At 58.7% G+C, this 13,915-nt stretch overlaps 1 protein-coding gene across 2 annotated transcripts; it reads left to right on the top strand.

Annotated features, from left to right (window-relative positions):
• The first annotated feature begins 137 nt into the window (after nt 1-137).
• Nucleotides 138-13,071, top strand: CBX1 (chromobox 1). Of its 2 annotated transcripts, none has more exons than XM_032711453.1 (5): nt 138-264; nt 6,182-6,357; nt 7,253-7,430; nt 9,384-9,478; nt 11,144-13,071. In XM_032711453.1, exons 2-5 carry the CDS (start codon nt 6,218-6,220, stop codon nt 11,286-11,288), a joined length of 558 nt encoding a protein of 185 aa, XP_032567344.1. In that variant the 5' UTR covers nt 138-264; nt 6,182-6,217; the 3' UTR covers nt 11,289-13,071. The 2 variants fall into 2 exon arrangements, with proteins under 2 accessions (XP_032567344.1, XP_032567345.1); XM_032711454.1 differs by having other exon boundaries at nt 148-264; nt 6,185-6,357.
• Nucleotides 13,072-13,915: the final 844 nt, after the last annotated feature.

The following is a 13,915-nucleotide window of genomic DNA, read 5'->3' as shown; positions in this document are numbered from 1 at the left end:
CCCGCGGCGCGCTGCGCGGCGCACCGCGGACTACAACTCCCGTCATGCTTCGCGCCGCCCCCACCGCGGGATCGCGCGGCGCGGGACTACAAGCCCCGGCGCGCCCCGCGCGGAGCGCGGCGCATGCGCGGTGTGCACGGCGGGCAGCGGCGCTGGCCGGGCTCTTTTGTTCAGGGCGGCGGACGGAGCGAGGCCAGGCCCGGACCCCCCCCCGACCGGCCTCCGCGCCCCTTCCATCACACACCGGCGGCGGGGCTGTGCAAGGTCCGCGGGCAGCGCGGGGCGGCGCGGGGGGGGGCGTGGGAGGGGTGGGGGGGGCGCGGGGGGTAATGGGGGGGGAGCTGGGGGGGGTGGGAGGGGGATGAGGGGGAGATTTGGGGAAGGGGGGGTGCGGGGGGGTCGGGGAGGGGTCTTGGGGGGCAGGGGAGGGGGTGGGAGAAGCGTCGTTGGGGCGGTTGGAGGGGGGGGGTCGGCGGAGGGGGTTTGGGGTGCGGGGAGAAGGATTGGGGGGGATTGGGGTGCTGGGGGGTCGGGGGGCCAGGGGAGGGGGTTTGGGGGGCTGAGAGAAGTATTTGGGGGGGTTTGGGGTGTCGGGATGTCAGGGGAGGGGGTTTGGGGGGCTGAGAGAAGCATTTTGGGGGGTTTGGGGTGTTGAGATGTCAGGGGAGGGGGTTTGGGGGGCTGAGAGAAGTATTTTGGGGGGTTTGGGGTGTCGGGATGTCAGGGGAGGGGGCTTGGGGGGGCTGAGAGAAGTATTTGGGGGAATTGGGATGCAGAGGGGGTTCGGGGGGCTGGGAGAGGCATTTGGGGATTTGGATGTTGGGGGGGTTTAGTGGAGGGTGTTTGGGGTGCAGGGAGAAGCATTTTGGGGGGATTGGGGTGCTGCGGGGTTGGGGGGGCTGGGGAGGGGTTTTAGGGGGACTGGGGAGGGGGTGGGGAAGCGTCGTTGGGGTGGTTGGAAGGGGGGGTCAGCGAAGGGTGTTTGGGGTGCAGGGAGAAGTATTTTGGGAGGATTGGGATGCTGGGGGGTCAGCGGAGGGGGTTTGGGGTGCAGGGAGGAGTATTTTGGGATTGGGATGCTGGGGGGGGTCGGTGGAGGGATATTTGGGGAGCTGGGGAGGGGGTAGTGGAGGAGGGGGTGGGAGAAGGGTTGGGGGGGATTTGGGAGTGCTGGGAGGGAGGAGGGGCCGGTGGAGTGGGATTTGGGGTGCAGGGAGAGGCATTTTGGGATTGGGATGCTGGGAGGGGTCACTGGAAGGGGTTTGGGGTGCTGGGAGAGGGATTTTGGGTGCTGAGAGAGGGGCTCAGTGGGGGTGTTAGGGTGTAGGGGGTGTTTGGGGGTGCTGAAAGAGGAGGATATGTGTTGGGGAGCTGGGAAAATGGGAAGCTGTGGGGTGGAAGCACCTTTGGGAAAGAAGGGCTGGAGCAGGGACCCGCTTTTGGGGGGATAAATTGGGATTTTTGGGGACGGGGGTTTAAGGAAATCCCAGGGGGGATGGGGAGGGAGTTGTTCTTGGGAAGGGAACTCCAGGGAAAAGGGGAGGCCGGGGAAGGAGCGGGGGAGGATCCCGGCTCCAGCTGGGAGCGGGGAGGGACAAGTGTCAACTTTTGGCGGGGAGAATGAGCGGGAAGAGGCTGCGGGAATGCCGGGAATGGGATGGCAGCCGATCCCGGGGGGGGCCGGGCAGGGAGAGCTGCTGGAGGGGAGGGGGATTTGGGGCTGGGGGAGAGCTCCCCCCTGGGGTGGGGCCGGCAGGAGGTGGGATTGGGAAGCTGTGGTTGGAAGCTGGGATGTGTCAGGAAGGGAGGGGGGAAGGCAGAGCAGGAGCTGTTTGGGGAGTGGCACAGTCCAGTCCCCCCATGGAGGAGGGGACCCCAAAATCCCCCTGAACTCCCCAGACCCCCCCAAAAAGTGTCCTCAAAGGCCACCCACGTGCCAGGACCCTGCTGGTGGCACAGCCCACCCCACTTGGGACCCCAAAACCCCTCTGAACCCCCCAGACCACCCCAGAGCCCCTCAACAGGCCACCCACGTGCCAGGACCCCACTGGGGGCACAGCCCACCCCACTTGGGACCCCAAAACCCCCCAGACCCCCCCCAGAGCCCCCCAAAAGGCCACCCACCTGCCAGGACCCCACTGGAGGCACAGCCCACCCCCCTCTTGGGAGTTCCAACTCCCATTCCATGAAGGAGGGGACCCCAAAACCCACCCAGAGCCCCCCATGAAGTGTCCCCAAACACCACCCACGTGCCAGGACCCCGCTGGGGGCACAGCCCACCCCCCTTGGGACCCCAAAACCTCCCCCAGAGCCCCCCCCAAAATGCCACCCACCTGCCAGGACACCCAGCCCAGGAGTCCCAGCCCAGCCTCAGCATCAGGGCAGGCTTTATCCAGCTCTTCCCGGTGGAAATTCGGGAGCAGGGGAGAGCCAGCACGCTTGGAATGGGGGTCGGGAAGCCCTTGGGATGGAGCAGGACCTGTGGGAATGTTGGGTTTGTGTCCCTGGACAAGGACACGGCTGTGGAAAGGGCGGATGTGGAGCTGCCTCTGGAGCAGGGTTTGGCTCAGGGTGCTCCTGGAACAGCTCCCCTGCTCCCACGTGGCCTGGAGGAGGTGGCAGCGGCCTCATTTTGGGTGGAAAACATCGGGAATGGGGATGGGGGGGATCCCAGAGATGTGGGGGGGTCGATGTTTGGGAGCAGCGAACGTGTGTGTTCCCGGAAAACTGAGGGATCAGAGCCTGAGGAAAAGGGAGGTGCTGGCTGAATATTCCAGGTTCTGCTGTGGTGGAGTTTGGAAACTTAAAAAATAGGGACAAATCCCAGAATTCCTCCCCATATTGGGGGAGGAAGGAGTTTGCACCTTGGGCTGTGCCCGGGCTCCGTTCCCTCTCCGTGCTTGGGATCCCGGTATTGGAAAGGATGAGAAACAGGGAAAAGCCAAAAGAACCCGGGAATGGGCTGGGAGGACCAGGAATGTCCCCGGGTGCAGCCCCTGGATCCCTTGGGATGAGGCTGGGATGGGCTGTGCAGGCCTGGGGTTGTCTGTGGGAAGCTGGGAATGCTCCAGGGATCCCTGCAGGACTCAGGGCAGTGTTTCGGGAGAACACACCTGGAATTCCTGCTGGGATTCCATGATTTCTCTGCTCTGGAGCAGTTCAGGAGTTGTCCCTGCTGTGACACAACAAAAACTGCAGGATTTCTTCCCTCCCTTTCTCCTTTTCCAGCAGGGAATGAGGGAATTCCCATCCCTCCCATTGCACCTCTCAAATCCAGAGCTCCCTTCCCTCATGGATTGGGAATTTAACTGGGAATGGTGTGGCTGAGCCTGGAGGTTGTGGCTTTCCCTTTGCTCCCAGCCTGGAGCCTCTCACCCCGAATTCCCAGGAATGTTTCCTGCCTGTTTGCAGAGTGGAAGCCTCGACATTCCCACTTCCAAAGGCAGGTTCCTGCTGCCTTTTCCCTGGGATGTGTGGGATAAACTTGGCGTTCCCAGGACTCTTTAGAGGGATGAGTGATCCCAGCCAAGCTGGAGGGAGGCAGGAGGAGGAAATGTTGGAAGTTTAAAAGTCCTTAAAGCTCAGCTGAACCGTTAATCCTTCAGGATGCAGCCAATGGATCTGGATTAAACCTCTGGCTCTTCCTCCTGCCCCAAAAATCTGCTTTTTTTTTCCTGGGTCTCCTCATTCCCAGCCTTTTCCTTGAGTTTTAATTCTTTTCCAGTGGTTTAGGTGTGCCCTGGATCCTTTTCCTCCCAGCTGGAGTTATTTTTTTTGTCCCTCTCTTCCACTTTTCACAAAGGATTCCAGCTTTGCCTCCATCCTTAGGGATGGAGCAGCAAAGGAAAACGGAAAGATTTGGCATTGACTCATCCCAAATTTCGTCTTGAAATGGTTTTTTTGGGTTTTTTTTTTTTCATGTGTGAAGTATAAAAAAATTGAGCCTGAATTTTAGGGAACATCCCACTGTTGTCTCAGGCAGGAGAGCCCCAAATTCTATGGAATCATGGAATGGTTTGTGTCGGAAGGGACCTTAAATCTCATCCACTTCCAACCCCTGCCGTGGGCAGGGACACCTTCCCTTAGCCCAGGTTTGCTCCAAAGCTTCCTTGGAAAACTCCCAGGGATGGGGCAGCCACGGGGGTGTTCGGATAAAGGGAACAGGAACATCTGTGCTTCCCAAAAATTCCCCCAGATGAAGCAGCTCCGTTTTCCATCCCCGTGGGAGCGAGAGGTGTGTTTGGAATCCCTGGAGAGGAGGGAATGATTCCCCCCGTGCTGCCTTCCCAAATATCCAGGGAGGGATCAGGCCTTGTTTCAACACCCAGAATTGCAGGGTTTGGGTGTTGGTGGCCAAGGATTCCATGGGATTATTCCCGGTGTGGAGCAGCTTGGATGCTCTGTGGATGAATCCAGGGAGGCTTTGGAGCTCCTCTCTCCCTTTTTCCTGCAGTGCAGGGAGAGGCCTGTGCAGGAGCTCTGCTCCCTGCTGGCTCTGGGAACGTGGCCTCATCCTCCTGGTTCTGCAGCCAGGATTGGATTGGATGCCCAGGGAGCTGGAAGGGACAAACCCCAAATATCCGGGAGGTTTGGGGAGGTTCCCGCAGCCCTTTTTGGGGAAGCTCCTTCCCAAAGTGCTCCCAGCCTTGCATTTGCATCTTCCCTGCCCAGCTGCTCCAGAAAATGATGGATCTGGGGTGTTGCTCCTTCTCTGTTTCCCTGGAATTTCAGCAGCTCCTCCCCGAGCTCCCCTTAGCTCTCCCGTTAGTCTTGGATCCAGCTGCTCCCTCTGGAATCCTCCCCGGATCCAGCTGAGCCCCCTCAGGTGCCTGAGCAGCTCCTCCATCTCCAGGCAGTGCCCACAGAGCTTTCCCTGGAGCCCTTCTGGCTGCAGCTGAGGAGAATTCCTTTGCTGAGAGCAGCAATCCCGGGATCTCGCCCCTCCGGGCGCTCCCGGAGTGTTTCTTCGGAGCCTCGTTGGGAATCACCTTGGAATCTCCTCTTCCCTGGCGTGCTGGGCTCTGAGCCCCTTCTCCAGCAGCTTCTCCAGCAGCCATGTGGTGCCAGAGGAGGAGGATGGAGGGGAGAGGAAGGAACTGGCTGAGGAATTCCAGAGTGAAACACAGGAATTCCAGAGTGAAACACGATCCTGGGGCTTCCTGCTGCTCCTGGGCCGGGATTAGATGCCAGAGGCTTTTCCATTGTTGTGCTGCACACCCAGCCCTGCCTCCTCCTCCTCCTCCTCCTCCTCCTCCTCCTCCTCCTCCTCCTCCTCTTCCCAGTCTCCAGACCTCCAGGAGCCTCGCTGCTCCAGGTTTGCTTCCCTCTGGAATGGGACTGGAGGTGCTGGTGGGAGCATTTCCACCCGGGAATTGAGGGAAAAGCCTCTCAGGCTCTGGCTCAGTTTTGATGGGATCTTTCCAGGTGCTTGGTTGTTTTTTTGTTCCCTTCACTGAATGAGGCAAAAAAACCCCTTCATTCTGGGGGACTGGATGGAATCCTGGAGTCATGGAATCTTGGGGTCATGGAATGGTTTGGGTTGGAAAGGACCTTAAAGCCCATCCAGGGCCACCTGGACACGCTTCCCTGTGGGTGGCATCCGGCTCTGAATCCGGAGTTCTCCCTTCCCAGCCAGCCCTGGATGGATATCCAGGGATTTTTGGATTGACTGAACAGCTCTGGAAGATAAGGAAGGGAAATAAAACCCCCTGTGCTGTGGGGTGATGAGTTGGATAAATATCCCAGAGGGCCCATCCACGGATCCAGGAAAGGAAGGAGCGTGGGGAGGTTGGGATCAGGGGCTGGGACGTGGATTTGACCTGGATTAAGGATTTATTAACTTCCAGTTAATATAAAACCCACTCAGTTCAACCCTTTAGGCTGTGTGGGGTGAGGAAAGGGAAGGGAGCAGGTTGAGGAGGGACAAGGTGTGGAACAGCTCCCATGGGAAAAGCGTTCATGGAATTGCTGGAACGAGGAGCTGGAGAGGCAAAAAAACCCCAAAGCTTTGCGTCAGAATCCCGGGATTCTGATTCCTGTTGGCCTGGCAGCACCATCCTGACCCGTCCCTCTGTGTTCTCCCTGCCTGTTCTCTCCCAGGCAGCATTCCCTGCCCCCTGTGCATCCCGGAGAATTCCCGGGTGGCACAGGCAGGGCTGACCTCGGCTCCCTCCCCTCGCAGCAGCGTCGCCCGAAAGCTGAAAAGCTGGCCAGCACAATGGGAAAAAAACAGAACAAGAAGAAAGTGGAAGAGGTCCTAGAGGAAGAGGAGGAGGAATATGTGGTGGAGAAGGTCCTGGATCGGCGGGTGGTGAAGGGAAAGGTGGAATATCTGCTCAAGTGGAAAGGATTCTCCGAGTAAGTGGCTCCGGCCGGCTGCTCTGGGGGCCAGGGGTGTGCCAGCGTCTCCTGTGCCTTTGGATCCCAGAGATTCCAGGCGGGATCAGTGTCCCTGGGGCTCTCCTGGGGTGGAGAATGGAGCAAACAGGGAAAGCAGGGAAAATCCCAGTGTGCCAAACACCCTAAATTCCAGCAGGGCAGGGTGGGAAAATCGCAGTGTGCCAAACACTCCAAATTCCAGCAGGGCAGGGTAGGAAAATCCCAGTGTGCCAAACACTCCAAATTCCAGCAGGGCAGGGTAGGAAAATCCCAGTGTGCCCAACACTCCAAATTCCAGCAGGGCAGAGTGGGAAAATCCCAGTGTGCCAAACACCCCAAATTCCAGGAGGGCAGGGTGGGAAAATCCCAGTGTGCCAAACACCCCAAATTCCAGGTGGGAAAATCCCAGTGTGCCAAACACCCCAAACTCCAGGAGGGCAGGGTGGGAAAATCCCACTGTGCCAAACACCCCAAACTCCAGGAGGGCAGGGAGGGAAAATCCCAGTGTGCCGAACACCCCAAATTCCAATCACAGCCTGGGTGGGAAAATCCCACTGTGCCAAACCCCCCAAATTCCAGGTGGGAAAATCCCGCTCTACCAAACACCCCAAACCTGTGGCTTGGGGTGGGAAAATCCCAGTTCTGCCCTGCAAACAGGCCCTGGGGGGGTCTTCCCCTTCCCAGAGAGGGACAAGCAGCCAGAGGAATGAGCTGCAGTTCTGAGGAGGGGAATCCCTGCCCTGCCCTCCAACATTCCCACCGGGATCAGGCCAGGGGCCGACCTGCTGCTCCTCGGCCGAAATCCCGGGATTTTCTCGGCCTGGAAAAAGCTGCAGGGGAGCTGCAGAACTGAGCTGCCGTGTTTGCTTTGCAGCGAGGACAACACCTGGGAGCCTGAGGAGAACCTGGACTGCCCGGACCTCATCGCAGAATTCCTGCAATCCCAGAAAACCGCCCACGAGAGCGAGAAATCCGAGGGCAGCAAACGCAAAGCGGAGTCGGACACGGAGGACAAGGGGGAGGAGAGCAAACCAAAGAAGAAGAAGGAGGAGGTGAGGCAGGGTGGGGGTGCTGGGCTCACTCCCCTGCCCCTGGTGCAGCGGCTGATCCCTGGAACAGTCGCTCCAAGCTGGTTTTCCCAAGGAACGGGAGCTTTGGTTCCCGAAGGGAGGCAGCTTTGGAAAGCTGGAGCCTCGGGAAGGAGGCACGAGCTGCTGTCTCAGCTCAGTGAATCCAGAGGCAGGAAGGGTGAATCCAGCCCCCAGCTTCTGAAGAACCCCAGAAGGGTTTGGGACTCCCAGGGGCAGGAGTTGCCCCTGGAAAAGGGGGATGAGGTGGAGCACGGAGCTTCCTGCTTGGGAAAACGGGCATGGAGAGGCTCTGCAGCCTGGTTCCCATCCCAGGAGCTGCTGGATCTTGGCAGGCACAGGGCTTTGAGCAGCTGGGCCTTGGGAGTCAGATCCTTCTCCTGCAGCATCAGCTGAGCATTCCAGAGGGGCACCTGAGGGGGATTCCCGGATCCCACAGGCCTCGGGAATGGGATCATGGGATGGTTTGGGTGGGAAGGGACCTTAAAGCCCATCCAGTGCCACCCCTGCCATGGGCAGGGACACCTTCCACTGTCCCAGGTTGCTCCAACCTGACCTTGGACACTTCCAGGGATGGGGCAGCCACAGCTTCTCTGAGAATTCCATCCCAGCCCCTCCCCACCCTCCCAGGGAAGAATTCCTTCCCACTATCCCATCTAGCCCTGCCCTCTGGCAGTGGGAAGCCATTCCCTGTGTCCTGTCCCTCCATCCCTTGTCCCCAGTCCCTCTCCAGCTCTCCTGGAGCCCCTTCAGGCCCTGCAAGGGGCTCTCAGCTCTCCCTGGAGCCTTCCCTTCTCCAGGTGAACCCCCCCAGCTCTCCCAGCCTGGCTCCAGAGGTTCTCCAGCACTTGGAGCATCTCCCTGGCCCTGGAATTGCAGGCTGAGCCTTCCTGGGCAGCCACCAGCGTGTCCTGGGGACCAGAGCAGGGCTGGGGGTGTCACCTTGGGGACCAGAGCAGGGCTGGGGGTGTCACCTTGGGGACCAGAGCAGGACTGTGTCACCTTGGGGACCAGAGCAGGACTGGGGGTGTCACCTTGGGGACCAGAACAGGACTGTGTCACCCTGGGGACCAGAACAGGGCTGGGGGTGTCACCTTGGGGACCAGAGCAGGGCTGGGGGTGTCACCTTGGGGACCAGAGCAGGGCTGAGGGTGTCACCTTGGGGACCAGAGCAGGGCTGGGGGTGTCACCTTGGGGACCAGAACAGGGCTGGGGGTGTTACCTTGGGGACTAGACCAGGGCTGTGTCACCCTGGGGGCCAGGACAGGGCCATGGGTGTCACCCTGGGGGCCAGGACAGGGCTGTGTCACCCTGGGGGCCAGGAGAGGGCCATCGGTGTCACCCTGGGGACCAGAGCAGGGCTGTGTCACCCTGGGGGCCAGGACAGGGCTGTGTCACCTTGGGGACCAGAGCAGGGCCATGGGTGTCACCTTGGGGACCAGAACAGGGCTGTGTCACCCTGGGGACCAGAGCAGGGCTGTGGGTGTCACCCTGGGGGCCAGGACAGGGCTGTGTCACCCTGGGGACCAGGACAGGGCCATGGGTGTCACCCTGGGGACCAGGAGAGGACCATAGGTGTCACCCTGGGGGCCAGGACAGGGCCATGGGTGTCACCCTGGGGGCCAGGACAGGGCCATGGGTGTCACCCTGGGGACCAGAGCAGGGCTGTGTCACCCTGGGGACCAGAGCAGGACTGTGTCACCTTGGGGACCAGAGCAGGGCTCTGTCACCCTGGGGACTAGACCAGGGCTGTGTCACCCTAGGGACCAGAGCAGGGCTGTGTCACCCTGGGGACCAAAACAGGGCTGGGGGTGTCACCCTGGGGACCAGAGCAGGGCTGTGTCACCCTGGGGGCCAGGAGAGGGCCATGGGTGTCACCCTGGGCACGCTCCAAGTGGGAATTTGTCTCTTTTCCAGTCGGAGAAGCCGCGAGGTTTCGCCCGAGGCTTCGAGCCCGAGCGGATCATCGGTGCCACGGATTCCAGCGGGGAGCTGATGTTCCTCATGAAGTGGTGAGTGTGCCTTGGGGACTGTCACTTTGTCACTCACTCTGTGCCAGGGAGGGGCAGGAGGGTGGCCTGGGGAGGCCCTGCTGCCCCGAGGAGGGGATGGAACGAGGGGCAGCGAGGCCAAGTGTCGGGTCCCTGTGGATGCTCCGGGATTGTGGCTGGAAAGCTGGGAAGGGCCTGAGGGTGCTGGTGTTGGCAGCTGGATGTGTGCCCAGGTGGGCAGGAAGGCCACTGGCACCGGGCTTGGAGCAGGGATGGTGTGGCAGCAGGAGCAGGGAAGGGATTGTCCCCCTGTGGGCACTCGAGGGCCGTGTCCTGGTCTGGGCCCCTCAGGATGAGAAGGACATGGAGGGGCTGGAGCGTGTGCAGGGAAGGGAACGGAGCTGGGAAGGGGCTGGAGCAGCTGAGGGAGCTGGGAGGGTCTCAGCCTGGAGCAAAGGAGGCTCAGGGGGGACCTTCTGGCTCTGCAACCCCCTGACAGGAGGGGGGAGCCAGGGGCGGTCGGGCTCTGCTCCCAGGGAACAAGGGATGGGATGAGAGGGAACGGCCTCCAGCTGTGCCAGGGGAGGGTCAGGTTGGACAGCAGGAGGAATTTCTCCATGGAAAGCACTGGAAGGGGCTGCCCAGGGAGGTTTGGAGTCCCCACCCCTGGAGGTGCCCAGGGAAGGGCTGGATGTGGCCCTCAGTGACAGGGTGAGCATCGGGCACAGAGGGAATTCGGTCTGGGAGATCTTCCAACCTCAGTGATTCCATGACTCCCAGAGCCAGGACAGTGTCCCCTGGGCTCTGGTGACACGGGAGGAGCCAAGCCAGTGGAGGTGTGGGAGGACAGAGTTTGGGGGCAGGGCCACAGCTCTGATCCCTGAGCTGGACTCACCCCGGAGCTTTTCCTGCTGCTCCTCCTGCTCCAGAACCACCCAGGGAGGGCTCACTGGGGCTCCAGGGATCCCATTTCCCTGGATTCTGGATTTCCCTCCGGGCTTCCCTGTCCCTCCCACACCTCCCTGACTTCCCTCTCCCTCCCTGACTTCCCTCTCCCTTCCATACCTCCCCGACTTCCCCTTCCCTCCCACACCTCCATGACTTCCCTCTCCCTCCTCCCTGACTTCCCTCTCCCTCCCTTCCACACCTCCCTGACTTCCCTCTCCCTCCCTGATTTCCCTCTCCCTCCCACACCTCCCTGACTTCCCTCTCCCTCCCTGATTTCCCTCTCCCTCCCACACCTCCCTGACTTCCCTGTCCCTCCCACACCTCCCCAACTTCTCTCTCCCTTCCACACCTCCCTGACTTCCCTCTCCCTCCTCCTGACTTTCCTCTCCTTCCCACACCTCCCTGACTTCCCTGTCCCTCTCACACCTCCCTGACTTCCCTGTCCCTCTCACACCTCCCTGACTTCCCTGTCCCTCTCACACCTCCCTGACTTCCCTGTCCCTCTCACACCTCTGACTTCCCTCTCCCTCCCACACCTCCCTGGCTTCTCTCTCCCATCGTCCTGACTTCCCTCTCCCTTTCACATCTTCTGACTTCCTTGTCCCTCTCACACCTCCCTGACTTCCCCATCCCTCCCACACCTTCCCCTCCCTCCCACCCCTCCCTGACTTCCCCTTCCCTCCCACACCTCCCCTTCCCTCCCACCCCTCCCTGACTCCCCTCTCTGCTCCCTTGTAGGAAGAACTCGGACGAGGCCGACCTGGTGCCCGCCAAGGAGGCCAACATCAACTGCCCTCAGGTGGTGATCTCCTTCTACGAGGAGCGGTTGACATGGCACTCCTACCCCTCCGAGGACGACGACAAGAAGGAGGACAAGAACTAAAGCCCTCTCTCCCCGCTCTGGGCGGCCCTTGGTGGAGAGATGCGGCCTGTGGGTGTGAGCAGGAGGGGATTGGAGGCGGCTCTGCTCGGGTGGGACGTGGAGACGGCCGGAGAAGGTGCCCTTTGAAGAGACCAGTATGGTTTCTGTGCCCCTGCAGCTGCTCCAGCGCTTCGTGCAGCTTTCCTGCTGTGTCCAGATTCCAACCAGCCCGGCTCAATTCGGAGGGGGAGGGAAAAACCAGGGGTGGGGGGGGATATGGGAGGGATACGGGAGGGGGATTTTTGGGGAGGGGGGGGTGCGTGGGAGGGGTTGTTGTTTCCCAGCAGCTCTTGGGGAGTGGAAGCAAAGCCCCTTTTCCATGAAGGACTCATCCTGGGGATGCAGGGGGTGCAGATGGATACTGCTTCATCTTCAAAGACCATCTCAGCAACCCACGGCCTTCTTCCCACTAGTGTTAACTCTGCATTTTTAAGGCGTAGCATGTGTGTAGGTCTCTCTCTCTTTTATTTTGTTCTTTTATTTTGTTTTATTTTCTCCTTTTTTTTTTTTTTCCTTTTTGTTTTCTTTTGCTATTTACAGGTGTAAAGGTGTTTTTTTTTTGGGGGAGGGGTGGGAGGGACGTGGGGAAATCAGTCTCGTTCACTGGGGAGGGAGATGTGAGGTCTGGTGACAACGTTCCAGATCGTTTCCAGATCTTCTCTTTGTGTGTTTGTTTGTTTGTTTGTTTGGGGTTTTGTTTTGTTGTTTTGTTTTTTTTTTTTAACAATGTGAATTGAAAAAAAGAAAAAAAAATTAAAATTTAAAAAAAAAAAAGAAAAGAAAAAAAAGGGGAAGGGGGAGCAAATAAAAAACAAAAAAGCCCAGTGTTGCTGACAGAACTGGGGAGACAGGGACAGAGACACGAGACTGAAACTGTGAATGTCCAAATCTCCAGAGCTGAGAATCCTCAAAACCCTGCGAGCGATTTTTAAGGGTTTGGGGGGGTGGGGGGTGTGATGGTTTTTTGGGGGTGGGAGGGGGGGGGGAGACTTGTGAAAATGCCAACTTGTGATTCTGTATTGTCCTGCAGCAGAACTGCCAGTTCCTGACACATGCATTGTATGGGGGGGGTGGGAGGGAGGGGGATGGATCTGAACCCTTTTCAAGCCTTTTCTACCCTTCTTTCCGTTCTAAGGTGCTATTTCTCAAAAAAAAAAAACCAACAAAAAAACAAAATTATATGGGGTGGGGAGGGAGGGGAAAGAGACTTCTGAGCACTCTCGTTCTTTTTGTCCCAGTGATTTGTTGTGTCCAGCCCAAGCAGCACAGGGAGCTGGGGGAGGGAGAGGGAAAAACCCAACAGCAGCACAAGGAAAAAAAAAACAAACCAAACCAACCCCCCTCAATCCCATCTTGCCCCCAAAGAGGTGGTTTTTGGGGGGAGGTCGGTGCCAAAACGACCCCGACCTTCGGAGGGGGTTGATTTTTTTTTTTTTTTCTTCAATTTAAAAAAAAAAAAACCCAACCCTCAGATTTATTACAAATACTGAAACTTATTTAATTTTTCTGGGGGGGGGAGGGGGGGAGTCCCGAGCCCCACCAGAGTCCTGGCACCTCCTCCTTGGGGCGGTATCTCTCTCTTTAGACCTGCATTGTACAAACCTTTTTTTAAAAAAAGATTTCGTGTGCTTTTAGGTTTCTGTGAAAACGTCGTTTAAATGTAAAGTACGTGTTTGGATTTTAACTTCATACCGAGCTCTGTCAGTTTTTTTGTCTCAATAAAATTTTAGATTTATAATCCTGATTATTTTTTTTTTCTTTTTAATCTATTTATTTTGTTTGTTTGTTTGTTTTTATCCTCTCTACCCTCGGCTCCTTCCTCCAGCTCTCTTTGGGCATGAGGGGGTAGAGCAGGAAGGTGCTCCCTGAGCCGGGTTAACTCGGATTCCAGGAGAGCTGGTGGCTCCCCTGGAGCTTTGGAAGAGGTGGCAGCAGGTCCTGGAGCGGCTGGTCCTGATTTTTTTTTGGCTTCCACCTGGAGGAGAGAGGTTTAGACAGAGCCCTGAGCCGTGGAGACAGGAGGAGTAGCTGTGGTTTGGGACGTGCTTTGGTGTAGGAAGATGCTGCTGGAGGGTGTTCCCGGCCAGGATCCGGCTCCAGAGGTGGGTAAGTGGCCTTTAATTCCGTTCTCACCCGCACCTGGAGCAGACCTGGTGGTTTTGGTGGGGTTTTTAGGGCTCTGGCGGCGGTTCTGGTTTGGCAGGAGGTGATTTGGCTCCTTCCATCCCTGGTGTGGATATGCTGGAGGCCCTGAGCTCCTGGGCGTGCAGAGCAGAGTCAGTCCCGGGTTCTGGTGGTTCCTGAGGGAGGCTGATGGTTCCTGACTCGGAGGTTCTGGTGTTTCCAGGGGTGCAGGATGGAGCAGGAAGGTTTTGGGTGGAACAGGGGCTGCAGAACTCCTGAGGGAGCCAGTTGAAATCCAGGTTATTTGTGCCAGCACAGCCTGTACCCGGCAGGACAAGGAGATGCTGCCCTGGCCCAGCAGCAGCAGCAGCAATTAAACCTGGATTAATCACCAGAGAGGGCCAGGGTAACGTCCACTTAATTGAGCATCAGAGGCTGCAGGTCCCGGGGGAGCTCCGGGAGAT

The sequence above is a fragment of the Chiroxiphia lanceolata genome, chromosome 26, assembly GCF_009829145.1.
Source record: "Chiroxiphia lanceolata isolate bChiLan1 chromosome 26, bChiLan1.pri, whole genome shotgun sequence".
Classification (NCBI taxonomy): Eukaryota; Metazoa; Chordata; class Aves; order Passeriformes; family Pipridae; genus Chiroxiphia; species Chiroxiphia lanceolata.
This window is presented reverse-complemented; position numbering and strand designations above follow the sequence as displayed.